Raw genomic sequence first — 15,578 nt, 5'->3', positions numbered from 1 at the left:
ATCACTGTGGCAGGACTGATAACCGACCTGTCGCGGGGCTGTTGTGACGGCGTCCTTAAATCAGCCTCAGCGTGACTCCAAGCTGAATTATCATCCACGCATCCTGCTGAGTCAGCGGTCTGAGCGAGCATGAGCAAGCTGATGTTTCTTCAATCTTATGTCTCAAAAAAAAAAAAAGAAATAAAACAAGGCTTCGAGTTTCCTGCACATCAGAATCCTGGAGTTCGAGAAATTTTCATTCGTCATTTTATTTATTATCTGATTATATTACATTTACTCATTTCGCTGACGCTTTCCTCCAAAATGACTTACATCTCATAGAAGATACAATGTGTTCTTTACATTAGCAGGAAGAGACGCTTGATGCAGACGTGTGACTCTTAAGTGCAGTTAATTGCTTTCTTTCCATCATATGAACCAATGTTCATCACTTCACGAGAAACTGCAGAATCTGAATATCCACGATTCCCGATCACCTTTCTAGTTATCATTTTTTTTTAACATTTATTAATTTCACTGATAATTTTCTCCAAAGCAATTCACACTGTTAAGGTTACAATTATTTATTTTATTTGCTATTATTTATACAGCTGGGTAATTTGTTTTTGGGTAAGGAGCTTAAGGGTACAACAGCTTTGGCAATGTTTACCAGATGCACGCATGGAAAATAAATATCATTCAGCTGAACATTGACCGTGGTTCCGTTTGTTTTGTTACTGGACTTTTCCAACTAGAGGAGCATCCAGCTGGTGTTTGTCATGGGGGACAGCACATCGCTGTTAGGGACATCCCTCTGGACCGGGGAGTCCCTCCGTCTTTCTCCCCGGCAGGTGGAGGAAGAGAATCGCAACGGAACATGTCAACCGTGCCCGATTTTGAAAAGCATGGGAAAACAGCTGGGATAAGCCTTTCTTTTTATGTGGTTCTCCTGACTCATTTACATTTTGAACATTTGTAATTATTATACTTGTGAAGCACTACAAAGATGCAGTCCAAAGCGTACATTTTTTTTCAAAAGAAAGAAAGGGCGTGTAAGGTATCATTAAACATTACTGCATGTAATAACAGAAGGTGCATCAAAAGGACCTTTTACAGCAGCATCTGAAAATATTGCCTACATGAGACTTAGTCAAGTGGGTGAAAGGGCAGCGCTGTGATCTAACTTATGCGGAGTGGCAAAATTACATCCGGGTTTGTGAAAAAGAACAGATTTGACTGGCCATTTATCTCGCGACCTTGACATTTTATTTTCTGCGCATCAGAACTCCAGGAGGCAATTGGGTTTATGTGGAGATGGGGCTCACGTCGCCAACCATGAGAGCACACTGCAGCCTGGAATAGTCACACCACGACGTCCGTTGGATCCAGAGGCCTAAGTTATTTTCCGAGCATTTTTGTGCTTCATCACATAAGAGCACGAATACTTTTTCAATTACCAGTGTCAGTTTTTTTTTTGTTTGAATGGTTCAAGTTCATGTGAGAATGGCTTTCACCTTTGACTTTAGGAGGGTAGAGGAGGCATATTGGTGCGATGTGCTGTGATTATTCATTTTTTAGAACACGCCCATGTTGCCCGTTGGTTCTCGGTTTTGAACCTCAACTGGTGCAATGAGCTCCCTCTGTCCCTCAGAACTGCTGAACCCTTTCCAGCTTCTAAGAAGGGTCCCAAAACCGGCAAAAACAGCAGTACTGGACAAATCGACTGCGCTTCAACAATCGTCTGCATCTGAAACTCTTTGTCTGCAGGTCTGATGAAATTCAGTTTGTGTACTCTGCGTTGTACATCACTTTGGAGAAAATGGTTTAAATGAATTGCTTCGCTGTAAATCACTGATGCTCGTGGCCGCAGGAGGTGACGTCCTGCATCCCCGGATCCTCTCGGGATGTTCCAGGTGCAAACTACACTTCCTTGCCCCCGCTCCCCTGCTTTCGTGACCGAACCAGAGGCAACGTTCAACATTTGTCGATGGACGGTGCCCCATCCTCCAACGAAACATGAGTCACATTCTTTGCCAACGCCTTTTTTGGCACAGGCACTTTCAACAGGATCAAAAAATGGAACGATTTATAAATCAATAAACAACAGCCTAGCCCTTTGGCTTTTACTGCTGAACTGTGCCTTTGAAAGAGCGTGGCGCCATTCAACAGGGAGAGAAGAAAAATGAGCCCGTCGAGCCGGTGATAAAGTCTGAAAGTTGTGTCTGGCTGTGTTCCGCCGTGTGCTCAGCACCTCAATTTAAGAACACGCCAAATGGAACGGGGAGAAAGCGGTGAAGAAGCAAGAGGCTGGAGGCCTTCTGATGGTCGTACCCAAAATTGAATAACAACACAAATGCAGACAAAAAAAATGGTTATCTGGGTGTGGTCTCAACATCACTTCCTACTTTTTTGTGGTTTGTTGCAGTCAGAAGAATATTATTAATTAAGGGCGGCTGAGAATGTGGGTATCTGCCCTCAAGAAGTGTCCTTACTCTGAGCTGCATGGGTGGTGTAATGGTTAGAGGTTCAATCTTGCACTTGAAGGACACAGGTTTGATCCCCATCTCCTGTTGCAGTACCCTCGAGCAAGGAACCTACCCTGATCTAATGCAGTAAAAATTACCTATCAATATACATAAATGGCTGAATAATTCAACGGCAGTCACTTCGAAGAAAAAGCATCAGCAATATAAATGAGCAAGACTGCCTGTTCTCTTAAGATGTGTAGTTTCACATTCTCTGTCATCGTGGTCAGTCCTGGAACAGTTTCCACAAACATGAACCCTAAATCCTGCTATTATACATTTTTGGAGCCTCAGCTGACAGTCTGAGGATTGGTCCATTCCCGCCTCCAAGAAAGCAGCCAATCACAGGGCCTGTCACTGAGCGTGAGCCAATCAAATGTCACTGGAGACTAAACGCCCCCCCACCCTGCTTGGATCGTACCATTTATCGGCCGGTTGGACCGCATCTGCGCTATTAATGATGCGTTCCCAACAATAGGGAACCCAGGGAAGCAATGTGCTTTGAGACTTCAGATACAGAGCAATAAATTACTTTGAAATATGTGATACTGATGAATGAGAAAATCATTATTACCCATTATTATTACTATCCATTAGTAATGTTCTGGCATGGCAGAAGAAAAATATTAATGTGATTACACCGCAATTATCTGATTTGAAAGTGAGACAGAGAAAAAAAACAAGAAGAGAAACACACCCCATACCTCCTCGTGTTTTGCTATTATTGCTTTATATCAGTGCCCTTTGAATGAGGGCTATGACTTACACAGTAATTGCGGTTTCCTTAATTATTGCCTTGCTAGACTGAATCCAGTGTTGTGGAACATGATTTAGTTTAGAAATTTAATTAGAATATTCATTTCAACTGCTTGATTAGTTTTATTGATTCCGCTAATTGTTTGCAATGCTCTCTTTTCCCATTTGAAATGGTAGATTTAAAAAAATGGTTGCGCTCTTTCAGTCAGGGATGAAAGCACTGAGTATTTTGTTTTTTGATCAAAGAGATAATTAACACACCGATATTCAGAAATGCTTTGAAAATATGGATTTGTCTGATATACATAACTCCTCCATTATTTTTAAGGTTTTTTAAATTATTATTCTTATTATTATTTATTTTTATTATTATAAACTTATTTCAGATTGTAATAGCTTGTCGGTAAGGCAATGAACTTTGTGCAAATCAGTACATAATACTCAGTATGATATCCATGCAGGAACCACAATGAGAAACAGAAGCTATGTTGTAGTACAGTACGCAACTGCACTCCTCTGCACAGATTTTCAATAAACCAGGATGGCAAACAATAATAATAATAATAATATTCTTCTTCTTCTTCTTCTTCTTCTTATTATTATTATTATTATTATTATTATTTAACCTGCTCCAGAATTGAAAAAAGAAAAAAGTGCAAGTAGATGTGTGACTGTGATAACCTGATGGAGTCAAGTGCCTCACTTCACCAAAAGAAGTGTTGAGAATTTGGGATTTACTGGTCTTACATTTGCGATTAATTTTCAGAAGTTGCGGATATTATTTGGACATCTAAATTATACGTATTGTGCAGTGGTAAAAAATATCATGATTCATAAACACTAATTATGGGGAGCACCTGTGAGACTGGAGGCAGACTTTTGCTCCAGATTTGACATCTCACTCATTAGCAGTGATGAACCACTTTTAGAGCAGTTCTAATAATGTGCAAATTGGCTTGAGGCTACTTTAATGCCTGGATTTAGTCAAAACACACCGGCATTTTCTGCACAATTGCTTCTTTTTCACTTATGGAGAAAGGCACAATGAATGCAAACTTTTGTTATGGTTTCACTACACGGGGGGTGAGTAAGTAAAAATCTTAAGTAAAAATCATGTGCTGAAGGAGGAAAATGCAATGGAGACAGTCTCTACTGCGGCCTATGGGTGTATGCATCTGCTCCGGTCCTTTAGGTGTCAGATTCTGTTTAAATTAAATTTACCTGATTTACACTTGGAACCTCAAATGGGATTTGTGACGAAACTGAATAATTGTGATCTGATTTTTAAGTCAGTAATGATAAATACATCTGGAAGCCCTTAAGGACTGGATTACAGTGAATTGGGTAGCATGGGGGCTCCGTGGTCCTCTAACCGCAACTCTAAAGCTAACCCCTAAGCCAAACCCTTATTGCTTAACCCCACCCCTAACTCTAACCCTAACCCCACTCCCAACCCTAACCCTAACCCCAACCCTTAACCCTATCCATAACCTCCTCTAACCCTAACCCCAACTCCTAACCCTAACCCAATCCTAACCCTGATATTTGTCTTCTTGTATTGCAGGAGGGACTGTGCCCAATGAGAGGTGCCCCGATGCCCCGCCCACCACGATGCCCTGTGAGGTGCCCTGCCCTGGTGACTGTGTCGTCGGCTCTTGGGCCGCTTGGTCCCCCTGTTCCCACTCCTGCTCCGGCAAGAACTCGGAGGGCCGGCAGAGTCGCACGCTCGCCATTCTGGCCCTGCCTGGACAAGGTGAGCACGTGGTCCCCGTGGTGCGAAAGTGAGAACAAACGATGGAGAATCTCACCGGGACTGCTGGCGGGTGAGGAGGTGAGGTGCAACTGCTGAAGCGGGTTTGGATTTGTCGCCCACCTCCACAGGTTATCCCAGAACAGCACGAGTCACCACCGATTTTCACTGTCGTACAACAAGCCGGAGGCTTCTCCTGAGAGGCATGAGATGTCTCTCCGTAGGCGTGCGAGCGTGAGATGTGCTCCGAACGCATCCGTTTCATGCCCGGTGGCGAGAGGCTCGAGGGCTCCTGCAAAAGTCTGAGTGACACCTCAGCAGCGGTCCTGCCCGAGCCTGTGCTGGAAATCCAGCTCGCCGAGGCCCGGAATCAAACGGGACATAAGTGCGTCTGACTCTGCAGCAAACATTACAGACGAGCGGAAGACGAATTCCCAAGTCCGATCGCTGGAATATGGGGCCGTCCTAATGAAACCGCTTTGAAAAGTGAGACGCGGCAACGAGGCTTGATCATTCCCTTTTAAACACTCGTCATTTGTGAATCTGCAACCACGTTTCAATGACACATCTCTCTAGGGTTTGCGCTTGATCTTACAAACTCATTTTTGCGCAATCACCACTTGCACAGTCACCAGTGCTTTGACTTACACAGCTGTTTTGAACTGTTCTTTCCCTCAAACAATAAACTGAGCATTATTACATTGACAGTTATATTTATTCATGTAACAGAATCCTTTCTTCAAAGCGATGTACGGCTCACGGCAAATTGAAATGCCTTTTCACGACGCGTGCATTGTGCAACGGCACTCTAAATACATTGAAAATACAGAGATGATCGTGGCGAATTCTGTGACGCAAGTTTATGGAGCATCGGGAAAGAAATGGATGAGAAAAAGATGTGTTTCGGGAATCTTTGCGAATGTTGAAAGGAATCAGCAGTTCTGAGGAACAGACACACCTCATTCCACCAAGTCGGAGCCAAAACCAAAAACCTACCTATATTTTTGACCCCTCCAGCGTGGGACCGCCAAAGCAGCCAAATAACATTCGGACCTAGGTTTCAATGTTCGCTGTTGTGCCCTCGATCAAGGAACTAACACTCCTGATACAAAAAAATTTTTCCAGCTGTATAAATCGATAATACGGCTCGATAACGCGGGACAGCCTCTGCACCCAAAAGTCGTAAGTTCGGTTTCCATTTCCCAAAGTACTTGCCCTAAACAGCTGTATAAACCGGGAAAATAATTGTAAGTACCTTAACACTGTAAATTGCTTTGGAGCAAAGGTGTCAGAAAAACGAAAATGATGCAAATATCAAAGTAGATTTGGATTAAAGAAAGTGGATAAATCATAAGTAGCTTAGTGTGCAAACGTCACATTGCAAATAGTTACATATAAAGGCATCAGCTAAGTAATGGATAATTCTAATAAATAAGAACAAGAGTTTCATTTCTATATAATCCCATCATCATGAATTTAAATTGCAATAGCCTTTTCAATTTCTCACACAATATGCAAAATTAGTTTCCTTGCTGTTAAGTTCCGTCTTGCTATTCAGTTTGCGCGTCAGGTGAAGGATCACAGGGCATCACTAATGAAGTAGAAGAAACAAACTGCCCAAATTCACAATCTAATTAACCAGGCGCCGCTGTTAATGTCACAACAAATCACCGAATTGAGCGGTGGTCCTTCAGCGCTCCGCCGCGCGGCCCTCATCCGTACACCTCGGGCGTCTCTAGCCCCGATGTGCCTAGGTTCTGATTAATGCTGGGACCTTTCAGACATTGACTGGCCCACATGCTCCTTCTACATGGACTGGGAGTCATGGCAGAACAACCGATTAGCAGGATGGTCGTATCTGTCTTAATTCCGAAGTAATGGACTATAAAGGTGGCATCTGTTCTGGCTTGATGAGTCAGGCTTGTGGTGGACAGAGTCGGACCCGGATCCACTATTTTACACAGCTGCCCCCTTGGACATTGCGATAGCTTCGTTAATGATCGTTGGTCACTTTAACGTTCAAGAGAGTCTCAGCGGTTCTCTCCTCAGGACAACAGCAGCTCACCTGCCAAAATTAGCGTCGGTGAATTTCGGATTTGCCAGCTCAGTGGGCGATGCGTTTGCGTCGAGCGGTTATCTACGCAAGGGCAGGCCGGCGTTTCTGAAGGCAACGCCGAAGCGTAGAAGTATAGGCGTATCGAATGATGATCGGCCCGTTTCGAATTCCGTGACGTGGGGCGTAATTAAGACAAAAATACACCTAGACCCGAGGCTGCTGTCCTCCCACATGGAGGCTCTTCTCATCGCTTTTCAAAACCGTGGAAAGAAATGGAAATATGTTTCACATCAGGCTCCGAGGACCAAGGGAGTCTTAATACCCCTCGCAAGCGCTCTTTATTTCTCTTCCAATCTTTGCTGGAGATCTTTTTGATTTCCTGAAATGCAGAGCATTACGCTTTATCTCTGCGCAACAGCAGGACAGGTCAGGGAGTCTGTCATGGACATCGAGACCCCAGGGACACCTGGGGACAAAAAGCTCAAAGTGAGCATTTGAGATGTTAATATCTGCCCAAGTGTTCATCTTCCCTTATCCCATTTATTCCTTTAGCTGTTGCTCGTCCAAAATCGCTCTCAGCGATGGATGGACAACCTTACAATGATTTACCTGTGTATAAACAAGGATATTCTTATTTAATCAAGTTACATTAAGCACCTCCATGGAAGGTTTTAATGGAGGCATGGGGATTTGAACCCACGGTTGCCCGCTTGTGAGACTTTAACCACTATGCCACTCGCCATCCCTCTTAGGAAGGCCACGTACTTTTTTGTGCCGGAAGATGAAGTTCCTTCTCCAAAGACAAAAAAATCAGTTTTCCAAGTGTACTGTTGACAAGAACTTGGTTTTTAAGTGTATTTTCGTTAACATTGATTGTCCCTGTTTGACCCTGGAAAGAGTCGCTCTATAGATTTCAGATTCGGGACCCGCTTGTGTGCTTGTTCCCAGGCGGGAAGCCGTGCCCGCCGGCCGCAGCCCTGGAGGAGTGGAGATCGTGCAACACCCACCCGTGTATCATTTTCTACTGGGAGACCTCACCCTGGGGGCCCTGCAGCGAGGACCCTTCTGCGGGCGACCTTAACACCACCAGCAGCTTGGAGGGGACCCCCACCTGCGCGGCGGGCATCCAAACACGCAAGGTGGCCTGCATGAAGATGAACGTGGGACAAGTGATTCCGAAAAGGTATCGGCTTCCGGTGGCTAGTAACACCATCTGTAGCCCGGTGCAGGACGCGCACAGACACCGAAACTGGTTGTCCCAAGCGGGGTCGCGGCAAACCGGAGCCTAACCCAGGAACACAGGGCGCAAGGCTGGAGGGGGAGGGTACACACCCAAGGTAGGATGCCAGTCCATCACAAAGCACCCCAGGCAGGACTTGAACCCCAGACCCGGCCAAACCCACTGTGCCGCCGCACCCCCCTCCATTACGGGATGTTTAAAAAAAAAAGACCATAATTAATACAGCAAATGGAGTGCAGAACTGAAGGGCAAATAGCTGTTTCTTAACGGGAAGGGTGTGTGTGTGTGTGTGTGTGTGTGTGTGTGTAGCGTTCAAGTACAGTGCGTTCCTGGTGGAACATAAACAAAAATAATAATAAAACTTCAGTTATTTGACCTTAGGAAGATTCAGTCGCACTCTTTCACCTCCCATATCGCAGAACCGGTACTAAGATGGGTTCGCTTCAGTAATTTGGGTTTCTCGAGAGCAATGTGGGTTAACAACAGGTTTTTTTTTTTTGCAGATTCAATAATATACCCAATTAATAAAAATACTCTGATATATGATAATAGTTCATAATGTTCCTGTATTACAGTTTTTCCCACTTTTCTTCCTACCACAATGTGACTTCCCTTACACAACCTATAGCCCACTGCTGGTGGGGGGGGGGACTCCCACACATGAACACCTCACTCTGTTTCACTCTGTTTCACTACGCACTATGAAAAGGGGGCTGTTGACTGTTCACTTCATCCCACCCTCCCCGTCTCTGAACTTTGTCTCTAAATGCTAAACGACAGAGAACCTCCCACTCCATCTGAGTAGGCTCAAGAATAAGTGGTTTCATACACTGTTCTTAATTTTTGTCATAATTTCGTTAGTTTATTTAAATATATGAGTGTCTGGCATTGATGAAAATTGTGGGTCCACCTGAGCAGCCTTGTCAGTACCGGTGTGACAAATTGGAACAAAGAGTGAAAGCAAAGCAACCCTCCACTGTCCTGCGTCTATGGGAACTACTGTAGAAAATCTTGTTTTTAACATTTTATATTTATTTAGTGGATGCATTTCTCCAAAGTGACTTCCAACGAACTCTATGCAGTTTTACCAGCCCACACACCTTATTCACCGCAGTGACTTACACTGCTAGGTACACTACTTACACTGGGTCACTCATCCATACATCGGTGGAACTGTTTTTGGAGTGTGGGAGGAAACCAGAGCACCCAGAGGAAACCCACACAGACTGAGCAGGGACCGAACCCACATCCTCTCACACCACCCAGGTGCTGTGAGAGAGCAGCGCTACTCGCAGTGCCACCGTGCCGCCCTATATTAAACTATATCTCCCAAAAATACAGGAAATATAGTCCTTTTAACACGTAGTTAATACGAATAGTCTGTATTTTTCGACTGACATGGTACGATGGACACCTCCGCTGAAAACACATGGCAGTTCCTGCACCCTCGTCTGAGATTTCCTCGCTCCCTTCTAATTTCCTTTAAATGCCCCTTTGTTTGCTTGTCATTTCCATTTTCTCACAAAGAAAAGAACGCAGAATTGGCCACTGTGTAGTGTGTCACCTGGCGACTCGGAACAGAATCGCCGTATCGGTGAGCAGAACTCATTAGCCGTGTTGTCTCCGCAAACGCTCTTATCCGGTCTTCGTCCCCGGACACGGCCGGCCGTCGGGCTACCGCCGCACGGCTCTCGGGTTCACCGCCATTCATCCGCAGAGCGAACGTCTGCATTTGTAGACTGACGGACACCTCGGTGGGACGCACCCTCCCAGTTCTGTCTCACGCACATTATCTGATGGAGACGACGCTATTGTGTCCCATTCTTAGGACTCCAGCATTATTGCTCTCCGTTGACCTTTCGGCATGAGATCTGACGGTGGGTTTTTGTATCAGCGGTCCAGCTAGACTGCGGGAACGAGAGATTTGTAAATGAGCACCTTTTAAAGCCTCTTTTACTGTACGCGTGAAACAGGATACAGCGGCCGCGACGAGGACCATGCAATTCTGGAATTTTCCTTGCAGAAGTTTCCAGACCGTTTGGATTTTCAAACGTCGCCGGATCACGGATGACGCTCACGCGCCTTTTTCCAGTCGGTACCTTTATCGTCGGTCGGCAGGCGGAACCAGAACATTTTTAAAGACAGAATTAGTATTGATGTCACTGTCACGTTTAGCACGTAAACACCCCAGACTGTTTCGGCATCATTGATCGGGCAGTGAATCTCAAGGAAAAGGTATGAAAATCCAGATGGAAACGTGGTCCAAGGATGTTAGCGGACTGATAAAGCGATGAAATGTACCAGCGAACACTGCTGACTCAGTTATGGAGACTTGAGAAGCTGGGACATCATCCAGGCGCCGCCGAGAACTGTGATCGGAGATCAGAGAAGTATGTGAAATGAAAAGAAATCCCATATTACACACATTTTCCGAGCCGCTTGTCCCATACGGGGTCGCGGGGAACCGGAGCCTACCCGGCAACACAGGGCGTAAGGCCGGAGGGGGAGGGGACACACCCAGGACGGAACGCCAGTCCGTCGCAAGGCATCCCAAGCGGGACTCGAACCCCAGACCCACTGGAGAGCAGGACCCGGTCCAACCCACTGCGCCACCATGCCCTCCCTAGAAATCCCATATTATTGTCCCAAAAAATTTCCCAAGTCACTCAGAATGTATCATTGTCATCCCCCCCCCCCAAGCTGTCTGGAGGAGGAATTTGTCACCGCTGGTGTGTGGACAGCTGCGGGTGCCTAATGGACCCGTAGGAAGTCCAGATGCTCCATCTAACTCGACCCCCCCCCAAGCAACACTTTTCCTCGCCAAGCACATGTCTTACTCCATTGCTACTTTCCTCGAGAGGTATTTACAGCTGTCTTATATCTACATCTACATTTATTCATTTAGCAGATGCTTTTCACCAAAGCGACGTCCAGCTCTGAGCAGACACAAGTGCAGCAACAACAGGCAAAGGGGGACAGACTCAGACATGTGATGCTCGAAGCTCCGTTTGTCCAATACCACCCGTGCGCGTTGCGCGAGCATCTGCTTACTGAATTGAAAGGAGGTAGAGATGCAAGTTTGTGGAGCTGCTGAGATCAGTAGAGAAGTGAGTCTAAAAGAGATTGCATGAAGACCCTTCTCAGATGTTGAGAGGGATTCAGCAGTTGTGAAGGACAGAGGGAGTTTATTCCACCACACCGGAGCCAAAACCTTTTGGTTTTGATTTGGAAACTCTATCGAGTGAGACCACCACCTTGCGCGTGTTGGACCGCGGTGTTTTCTTACCTCGGGCGAGGGCGCTGGGTCTCACCGTCGTCTTTTCCCAGGACAGCATTTCCCAGGACGACAAGGGATTTTAAAACACGAGCTGTAAATGTTCTGGGGAAAGGAGACCTGAGCGCTGACCACATTCGCCTGACCTTTTCCATTCGAAGGGAGCAGTTTATTTCTGGGGCAAAAGCTCACAGTCTTCTTACCTGCTGACACGAGGTCCCCGCAGGGCCCTTTCCAACACAAGGAGCCGCGAGCAGCGTCTCAAAGTCCAGTAGTTGTCCCATCGTCGGGCAGCCTGGCGCTGCACACTTTACCTGTGCCTGACTACTCAGCTCCAAGACCAATACACAACCCCGAAAACAAATGATTATGATCCTGCGTGGGGATCGTAAACAAGAGGAGCTGTTTTCTCAGAAAAGCACAGTTTTGACTGGGAGCTCACAGGAGTCCTTCCATTGGAGTCGGTGTGACACACGGTTTAAAAGCTTCCTTCTGGGATGAGAAATTATATCCGACTAATTGTCTGGCGGCTTTTATGCCGTCACAGATCAAACTACAAATGAAAATTGCACAGTAGGTGGCATAGTGGCACTGCAAATCACGCTGCTGTCTCATAGTGCCTGGGTGGTGCGAGAGGACGTGGGTTCGATCCCCGCTCAGTTGGGGGGTTTACGCGTTCTCCCTGTGTCCGTGTGAGTTTCCTTCAAGTGCTCTGGTTTCCTCCCACACTCCAAAGACATGCTGTTCAGGTTCACCCATAGTGTGTGAGTGAGTGACAGAGAGAGTGTGTTCCACTGATGTATGGATGAGTGACCCAATGTAAGTAGTGCATCTAGCAGTGTAAGTCACCTTGGTCACTGCGTGAGAAGAGTGCTCTATAAAAATAAATTGAATTGAATAAGGTGATAACACTACATAGAGTTCAGTGGAAGTCGCTTTGGAGAAAAGTGTCTGCTTAAATAATAAATGTAAGGGACACCCTATTTGTAGTTCTGGTGGCTGATATGTGCTTTGGAAAAAACTGGGGGGGGGGGGGTTATTTCCAGGCCAAGAGCTGCGTAAACATTGTTTTTCAGGTTCTGGAGTGTTATTCCCCTACAGACACCTGTGTGTGTGTGTGTGTGTGTGTGTGTGTGTATGAGACAGGAAGAGAGTGTTACCTGGTTTTGTTGCCTTAACATCCCAATAACAGTCCAGACCGTCTTGATCTGTGCTGCTGATAACTGTGCTGTGATTTTACCACACCAGGTGGCACAGTGGTTAAAGATCTCATTGTGAAATAGAAAAACCCAGGTTTAAATGCTATATTACCCTAGATCAAGGTACTTCATCTGAATTACGTTGTCTGAACCGTTTGTCCCATACGAGGTCGCGGGGAGCCGGAGCCTAACCCAGCAACACAGGGCGTAAGGGTGGAGGGGGAGGGGACACACCCAGGATGGGATGCCGGTCCATCACAAGGTACCCCAAGAGGGATACGAACCCCAGACCCACCAGAGAGCAGGACCCAGTCCAACCCACTGCGCCACCGCGTCCCCCTCCTCTGAATTAAAACAGTAAAATTCACCCAAATGTATAAATGCATGAATAATCCTCATCCGCTTGGTGCACAAACCCGTAAGTCCGAAAGAGGAAGATGCTAGAAAAAGAGACGTTGTTCCTAAAAACTTTCCCAGCTTCATAATGCATTCGCATCGCTGCTGTTTTATTACCAGAGCTGCGATATGCATTTGCATTTATTTACATTTACGTTCATTCGTTTAGCAGACACTTTTCTCCCGAGTGGCGGACATCTCCGATACAAAAAGTGCATTTCACCAACAGAAAGAATTTGCATTGTTAGTCTTCTTTTCCCTGCAGCCTGGGCCGTATTTTAATGTTGTAATATAGGGTAGCGAGAATTCAGCAGCGAATAGTTAACAGATGTTTGCAGACAAGAGCAACACCGCTGACAATCTATCAATATTCTATATACTGCGCAGAACACCGTGGTTCCGTGCTCATTTCACCATGTAGCTTATAAATGAGAAAAACAAGCGTAAACTGAAAAGTGCCGACACAAACAGTGCAGGTGAGCAGATGGTGAGGGTACTTGGCCCAGGACGCCCTGGGACTCGGACCCTTCTGCTCCGATGAAACAGCTTCCGCGATTTGGGATGGGAAGCGTGTTCTCGGATGACTCTCCGGTCTGCAGCTGCGGGAGGTCAAGGGTGTGCTGTCCTGTTCCAGGGGGGCGGAGCCACAGGTGTTGGGGGGACGAGGGGACGGGGGGGGGGGGAGAGAGAGTTGGCAGCGTGATAAATTCCCTCCCTTTGATCAAGCTCACAAAAGCCAGGGAATTTTAAACAAAAACAAATAAAATAAATTATAAAATTATTTATTAGCGGCACAGAGACACAAAATTTTATTTATTTTGTCACTCCGTGGTGCTAGGTTAGAGCTGCTGCTATTGGGCTCGGAGGTTGCGGGTTTGAATCCCGCTTTCTGCTGAAGCACCCTTGAGCACTAACCCTGAACTTTTCCAGTAAGAACAACTCAACCGCGTAAAAGGGTGAATGATTGTGCGTAACTTAACGGTGTAAATCGAGCTTTAATTCGCTGATGCTCTTCTCTATAGTTACGATATGAGGATCGTATGTTAAGCTGCTTAGCAGGGTTTGTCCATTTATAGAGATGGTTATCTTTTACTGTTTCAATTCAGAGTAATTACTGTGAGCCAGTGGGCGGTCCAGCCTGGGCGAGGAGGCGGGGCTTTAGGATGAATAGCCCCCCCCGAGGACCCGCCCCTAACCTAATTGAATTATGACAGCCAGCTGCTGGCTTTTAAGGTCCAGTTGAAGGCACCGTAAAGGCAGCTGGCCTGAAGAGTTGGGGGTGTTTTGGTGGTTTCCTTATGAGAAGTGTCAGCTTCTGTTTGGTTCCTAATAAAACTCCTTTTGAGTTTAAATTCCTACTGTCCTGGGGTTGACTCCAGCCCGCAACCAACCGCAGTACCCTTTTCAATGGTCCTGCGGCAGGATGTGGGATCCGAAAACCAGGTCCTTCAAGAGGAAGGCGACAACTAACCGCTGCGCTGCCTGGCTTTCATTTCACGAGTTGCCTTCCATTTTTCTTATTCTTGAGAAGTTTGTTTTCAAAGAACGGTGGCTCTGCCGGCGCACGCCACGCCAGGACAGCCAGTGCCGCACTGCCAGCGACAGACACGTTGACTTATTATTGAAATCAAAGTCGGCCTGTGCAGTTCCAAAATCCCAGTGCATTCAGCAACAAATTATGCATGTTAAACATTGATGTATATAAAAAAATATATGGCATAAATTTAGTATATAGGCCACCAGCAGCTTTTAGTGGTACTTCAGTGTGTAGTGGATATGGTGTGTGTGTCCCCACCCCCCCCATCCATCTCTCTCCTCCTCTTTAAACAAAAATCTTCTAAATCATTTTTCACAGTGGCAACCAGTGAATAGGGAGGATTTCAATCCCATTAGATTTAGGATGATCTGAGGAGATGCACGGCTCTAAAGCCTTCTCCTGGCTTTGAAACGGTCCGGACGGAATCGGCTCCTCTCCTCCGGCTTTATCCCGCGGTGGCTGAGGGAACAATGAGCGCCGTCTGAAAGGTTTCTCTCCCGTTTCTTTACGGCGGCAGCTAAAATGACGTGCTGCTTCTGTGACTGTTTTGCAAGTTTTTTTTTGTGAATCTTTGCATTTTGAAAGTTTTTTTTTCGCCGGGGCGTAATATGCTATTGTGCCCCAACAAGAGTGGAAAAGAGGCGTCTTTCTGACCAGCCTCCCCCTCCCCAAAGCATCTTAAACAACAAAGTTGTGCAGCTTATCTGTTTATGCAGTTGCATATTTTTGACATAAGCGTATTTGGATGAAGCGCTGTGTTCACGGGAACAGCAGGGTGGCAACCGGAGCTCCTCCGGGGGGCTTTGACTTGCGCAGGTCCTTAGCCAATGAGCTGCCTGCCTGCAGGCTTCCTCGCGGCCGTTGCG

The 15,578-nt window shown here is 46.2% G+C and overlaps 1 protein-coding gene across 1 annotated transcript in view; it reads left to right on the top strand.

The window, feature by feature from the left end:
- LOC108928904 (thrombospondin type-1 domain-containing protein 7B-like) overlaps positions 1–15,578 on the top strand; it is a 119,293-nt gene that overhangs the window by 60,171 nt on the left and 43,544 nt on the right. The window contains exons 7-8 of the mRNA XM_029258159.1: positions 4,825–5,013; positions 8,015–8,249. Of these exons, the coding sequence (XP_029113992.1) occupies positions 4,825–5,013; positions 8,015–8,249 (424 nt within the window). The remainder of the gene's footprint in view (positions 1–4,824; positions 5,014–8,014; positions 8,250–15,578) is intronic.

This window comes from Scleropages formosus, chromosome 14 (assembly GCF_900964775.1).
Source record: "Scleropages formosus chromosome 14, fSclFor1.1, whole genome shotgun sequence".
Lineage (NCBI taxonomy): Eukaryota > Metazoa > Chordata > Actinopteri > Osteoglossiformes > Osteoglossidae > Scleropages > Scleropages formosus.
This window is presented reverse-complemented; position numbering and strand designations above follow the sequence as displayed.